Genomic DNA, 5,807 nt, shown 5'->3' with positions numbered 1-5,807 from the left:
TGTATTCCCAATTTTATATTCCCCCCCAGTCAAAGGACAAACTGACAAATCCAACTTTACAAAAAGATTTTATTGAAAGGATTGAAAAATATTTTGTTTCTCAACAATATTTAAAACCCAAGTTTTCAATGCGTTAACAATAYGTAACAGGATTTTTCATCTTTTAAAAATTCAGTACACTGCTTTATTCTCTACCACACAGTTGGTAACAACTTCTTCAATTTTTACCAGAGGATAACTTCTTTTTTTTTAAGAAAACCAAATTAATTTCCCAKCTTGTTTTGGCCCTTTGTAGACGAAAGGATTTGTAGGTACCAGTGACTTACAAACCCTTTAATTAGAAACTCTTAATCAGCAAACCCCCTTTTTTATTTTTAAGCACAGTTTCACCAAGTTATTCTGAATAAGCTACATCAGCAAAACGAGGTTTTATTGCCAATAAAGTGAGGTGCATTGCAGCTTTTTTTCTGACTCCCCCTCACCTGGAGCAGCTCAAACACAGAACTCCAGGGCTGCTCCAGCCTCCCTCTCCTGCAGTTTGCAGATTAAAAACCTTGAAAAGGGATTTTGTGATGTTTTACCACAGCCTGGGCTGTGCCTGGATCTCAAGCAGCTGCTTCAGGGAGAATCRAGGCAGATTTTTGGAGCTTTTGGAGTGACTGCCCTGCCTCCAGCAGCTCTGCTGGGCTGATCAGCCCCCCAAAAATTGTTTTTTTCTCGGCAGGAATTTAATATGAGCAAAGCTGCAGCAGCCTCAGAGCCTGCAATGCAATTGCAGCCGATGAGAAATCAGAAAAAAAAATTTCAAGCCAACCCCTAATGTAGATCTAAAGTAGTTCAGTACACTTTGATTACAGATTTCAGGACCTGTGCACTCTGAAAATTAAAAGTTCGGCAATTTAGTCAAGAATAGCTTTACTATTATAAAAAGCATAAATAAAAAGTGCTGAATATAGTGTTATCTTTAAAAAAATACTAGATAAGGCTCATAAATCATTTCACCTCTGCAAAATGATTTCCACTCCCCAGGGTGCCTAGAACTGCTCATTCTCCACTCATCCACACGTTTCTCTAGACACCAGACCCTGTTCCTTCTCTCAATTATTGCATGTTTAAATAAAATAGTTTCAAAGCAAAAAGCCTGACACTTCTCTAGCTCAGAAAAGTAACCAGTTATCAAATAACTGAATACTCCACTCAGGAAACCCGTAAGCAGCTTCAAAACAGTGATAAAACAATTACTGCAGATTCAAGTGAAAGAGAAATCCCAAAAGCTCTCTGGATATTCTCCAAAATATCCCAAAAATCCATCTGGTTTTGACCAAATCAAACCAATATTYTATTTTACAAAATGTACAAACCAAGCATTAATTTATATGAACACACTTTCATTGTGATTTGTTACCCAAGAGTTTGCTTCTCTTTTCTGGAAAAGTGCTCTCGCCTGCATTTCATGAACTCGGCCCAGGGCAGCATCCAAAAAGGACGAGACATTATTGAAAGATCAGAGGACAGCAGGTCAGGCAGAGTTTGGAAATGAACCCATTTCCCATTTCCACTTTGGACCACGTGAAACAACGTAAGACAATCATGAACAAAGTTCCGCAGAGATTCACATTCCCAAGGCAATCCCACCTCAATCAGTGAACTCAATTAATGAAACACTGAACAGCTCCTTTCCCTTCCTTTAATGACGATGCAGCAAGACTGGAAAACGCTGAAGTTTGGATAAGATGATGATGAGACTGCACCACAGAGAACATAAATGTAAACATTATCCTTGGGTTTGCTCTTTTACAGGTAAAGTACAGCACAAACCCTTTAATTTCCTCCCCAATCAGTTCTTCCGTTGGGGTTGTTTTGTTCTTTCATAAAAGCACGTACGATAAAATATGTACAGAGAGAAGTTAGAAAGGTTTGAAAGCATCTTAAAAAAAGTAAATGTGAGACTTAGAATTATCTTGAGYGTGCTGAAGGCACCGTTGCTACTCCGCTGGGAATGTGTCCTCTCGTTTTTCCATCCCATCCTGGATTTCTCAGCACCAAGAGTTGGAAAGTTTCCATGGAAGTTGAGGGCATTCAGGATCTAGAACACGGTATTTTTTTCAGGATAATAATGGAACTATAATACAGCAGCAATCCAAGTGCAGATTCTTCTTGAATGCTTGAATTTTGTTTTTTTAGAAACATGATAGTCTGTAATGCTACCATTTATCCCAGGGAATCAAACAAAAATAATAATTAAACCAACAYATGGATGATGATTCCTACCAAAGAGGAACTGCAGAATTAGCCCAGCTACAAAAMCTGTAATAACCAATGCTCATCRCTGCTGTTCGTGGGYATTTCCACAGTGCTGACAGCCAAGRGTCAACCACTGCTCCAATGGGCACAAGAGAGAGAAATGTATATATCAAAAATATATACTTTTAATTACTAATTCCATCTATGAATAAAAAAACATCCTTTGTGGGTGTTTCTTCAGTGTGTCACACTTGCAAGTAAGAAAGTATTTTCTGGGCAAAGTGTACTGAAGATAACAAASAGGAGCTTTTGTTTTTTTTAAAAAAGAAAAAAGAAAACTTCTCTGAGCCTTTCTATTCCTAGTAGTGTTAAATGGAGTTACAAATCTACCAAATGAAAAGAGGAGATTTTTTAATGCCACTTTTCTGCTGCCACTTTTCCCTGGTGTAGCTACATTCAGCCTACCATGGAACTGGTAAGGTAGAAGTTACAATCAAAGCTGCAGATGTGGTTGGTGATAAAAATCAGGAACAATCCACTCTCAGACCGCTCATTGGGGAGGAGATTCACACGGGATTAGAACCATCAAAGCCTTCCACTCCTTCTCTCGAGGGACAGGAAGGAACACAACCCTTCCCAGCCACGGGTGTGAGGGATATAAACCATAACCAGGGTGGTGGCCACACCGAGAGCTCCAAAATCCCAGCAGAGAGGAGGGAAACTGCCCCATTCCTTTCCATTTTCCATTTCCATTTTCCATTCCATTCCATTCCCAGCAGTCCTGGGGGACACAGATGCTCAGAATTCCTCCTCCTCCACRGCGAAGTTGTTCTGTTTCTTGCGCACGTTCCAGTGCAGGCACTCGGCCAGGCTCTCGAACCAGTCACTGACGGGGTCACGGAAGCAGATGGAAGGGAGGGGGTAGCACGAGGTAGTGATGCTGATACTGCAACAGCAGGGCACAGTCAGGCCAGGGCAGCCCCTGAACCACACCCAGCATGATCCCCACCCTGCACAGCACCCACGCACTGATATCACCAAACCACAGCGTTCCATGGGTGCCTTAGCATTTTTAATTTCTCTACTTTCATGGGTTTGTATTCCTGTCCTTCCCCAGTGCACAGCACTGAGCTGCTGCTCTCCCATCTTCAGACAAAACAATTCCTCTCTGAGCCTGAATCCAAGGACATTTTGCTGCCTCAGAGCCCCAAAATATGGAAACAACAGAGAATTGAGGGGAGCAGGTTTGAGGGATTGACATCATCACTTGGTGATGGAGAACTGGGGCCCAATGTGTTCATAAAACTGAACCTATAAAAGGTGAAGATCTCATGACTCGGGGTCCATTTTGGGTGTAGCCTCATGAGCAGGCTTTRTCTGCCCTTAATGCACATGTAGGCCTTCCTTAAATTTACCTGCTTTTATTCCTTAACTTTGCCTGGCCTCTGTTTCAGGTGAGCCTTGTTTCAGGCATCAACATCATAACACAATCACCAAAATTAAAGCAGATCACAAATGAGCTTTAAATGATGATCTGTGGACATTTCCTGTGACACAGCTCTGAGCCCCTCCGTGACATCCTTCATCCTGCTGGGCCTCACCCCCACGGGGGACAAGGAAAACCCAAGGCACTGCTGGGGCCTTTCAGTTTCAAGTTTTAAGCATTAAAACAAAGAATCCCAAAGTGTAACCAAGGGCCAAAGCTCCTGTTTGAATCTTTACCAGGCTCCTGAGCTATCCTAGATCATTGCAGCTCAGAAGAAATAAAACTCGTTCAGGATGGAGGCCTACACCAGCTGTACATTTTCCTTTAATTGGTGTGGGCCAAGAGGAAAAAGGGCACCCTGAACAACAAACCCACCAATCTCCTTCCCACAGCTGCCTTAAATCACCTCCACCACCAAATATTGAACATAAAACTGAGGAATTCACCCYTTTCTGCTCACCCAAAAGTGAGTGACCACAACCACTCCCAGTAAACCCAGTTGAAACCCCATGGAGTTTTCCAGCAGCTCTGCTCACAGGCAGCTCCTGTTGGTTTTTATCTTCTAGAATTCCTAAGATTTCTCTTGAAGTTAAAACTGACAGAGTTTTCTAAAGATATGCCCATCTYCCTTGCCAAGCACGCAATGTTTACAGAGCCTGAACCCTTCTCTTGCTTTTATGGGAAGAKCTAAAGAACCCAAGTTAGAAATTGAATCCTTTTTGTGCAGTTTGTGCTCTGGGAGGTGTGAGGGTTTATAAATCCTTGTTTCTTCACTGCCAAAAACCCTTTTGGCAGATGTTAGAGAACGAGGGAGCTGCACGAATCAGGGTTTTCTATACTTAGAGATAATACAATCAGAAAAAAGCTCTGACCTGTCTCCGTGGCAGATTTCCTGCCTCTTCCTTCCATCAAACGAAACCCACGCCGTGTTCCTGGCATCTGGGGAGAGCATAATCTGAAAAAAAAAACCAGAAATCAGCTGAACTTTGGGTCCAAAACTCCAAAAGCAAGGAACAAACACCTCCTCCACCCTCCCTCTGAGCACTGAGTTGAGTCTTTGGAATTCCTCATCTCTGCCCATGGCAGCAGCGCAGTAACAGCACTCAAGGTCCAAATCTTTGTTTTATGTTTGGTTTATAAACATTTATTTTTCTATGCAATAAAAAAATCTAGAAAATAGAAAAAGATGCAATAAATTGCTTTTTTTTGCAATTACAAGGTCACAACCCACAGAGACCTTCCAGTTAAAGCCAGTTCATGCTTTAATTCAGTTACAGGAGCTGACTGAGCTTCTCTTTCAAGAAAAATTATGAAGTTAATCCAGAAAAATAGATTTTTTTTGTACATAATAACTCCAAAGCTGTCAAATTGAGGAAGTTTGGCTCGTATTGAACATAATTCCTCTTCAAAGAATGCTCTACCACTGGCAGTAACAGCCACTGACATGAAAGGAACTGTGGGTTGTGGGCAGTGCCATGAAGAAACACTGAATTTATGTCATAAAAGAGGAACAAAAAGTCCAGAACGCACTGATTTCTCAATGCTAATCCTCTCCCATCCCCAGGAACCCTTCCAAAGCAGCTCCCTTCCTACAAAAACAGACTGGAGGTAACAGGGGCAAAAAACCAAAGGGGTTGGTTCTTCCTTGCACAAGACTATCTGTCCAAAATGCACCTTAAATCTGTTTTATATTCAGCWGGTAAATGCTTTTTCTTTTGCAAGACAACACTGGCAAAAGACAAACAGTGAACTGCAGAAAATGATACCAATACATACTTAAAATCTGCAATATTTCTGCACGAGAGGAGAATTTTTGATTCCCTTCAGYGCTAATCATTTACAGGCACTTCAGCTGTGATTTATATAAAATTTTGACAAATGCAAATATAGGAATTCCCACTCTGTAGAATGTTACAGAGGTACACAGCCCAGTAGGAAAAAGTAAAATATTCCACTGGAGGGTAGACCTCTAATTTCTAAATTTGTAATTTTTAATTTCTAAACGTCTCCATTTCTAAACGCTTCCATTTCTAATTTCTAATGCCTAAATTTCTGGATCTCTAATGCCTAAATTTCT

The 5,807-nt window shown here is 41.3% G+C and overlaps 1 protein-coding gene across 1 annotated transcript in view; it reads right to left on the bottom strand.

Moving 5' to 3' along the window:
* Positions 1 to 239: 239 nt before the first annotated feature.
* The window catches only part of NADK (NAD kinase), a 19,638-nt gene continuing 14,070 nt past the window's right edge, over positions 240 to 5,807 (bottom strand). The window contains exons 10-12 of the mRNA XM_057386479.1: positions 5,152 to 5,216; positions 4,603 to 4,846; positions 240 to 3,190 (exon numbers count right to left, since the gene is read on the bottom strand). Of these exons, the coding sequence (XP_057242462.1) occupies positions 3,043 to 3,190; positions 4,603 to 4,846; positions 5,152 to 5,216 (457 nt within the window). The 3' untranslated portion in view covers positions 240 to 3,042. The remainder of the gene's footprint in view (positions 3,191 to 4,602; positions 4,847 to 5,151; positions 5,217 to 5,807) is intronic.

Source organism: Malurus melanocephalus, unplaced genomic scaffold (genome assembly GCF_030028575.1).
Source record: "Malurus melanocephalus ecotype Western Australia unplaced genomic scaffold, MMel_1.1 scaffold_972, whole genome shotgun sequence".
NCBI classification, from domain to species: domain Eukaryota; kingdom Metazoa; phylum Chordata; class Aves; order Passeriformes; family Maluridae; genus Malurus; species Malurus melanocephalus.
Note: the sequence above shows the minus strand (reverse complement) of the source record. Positions and strands in the feature narration are given on the sequence as shown.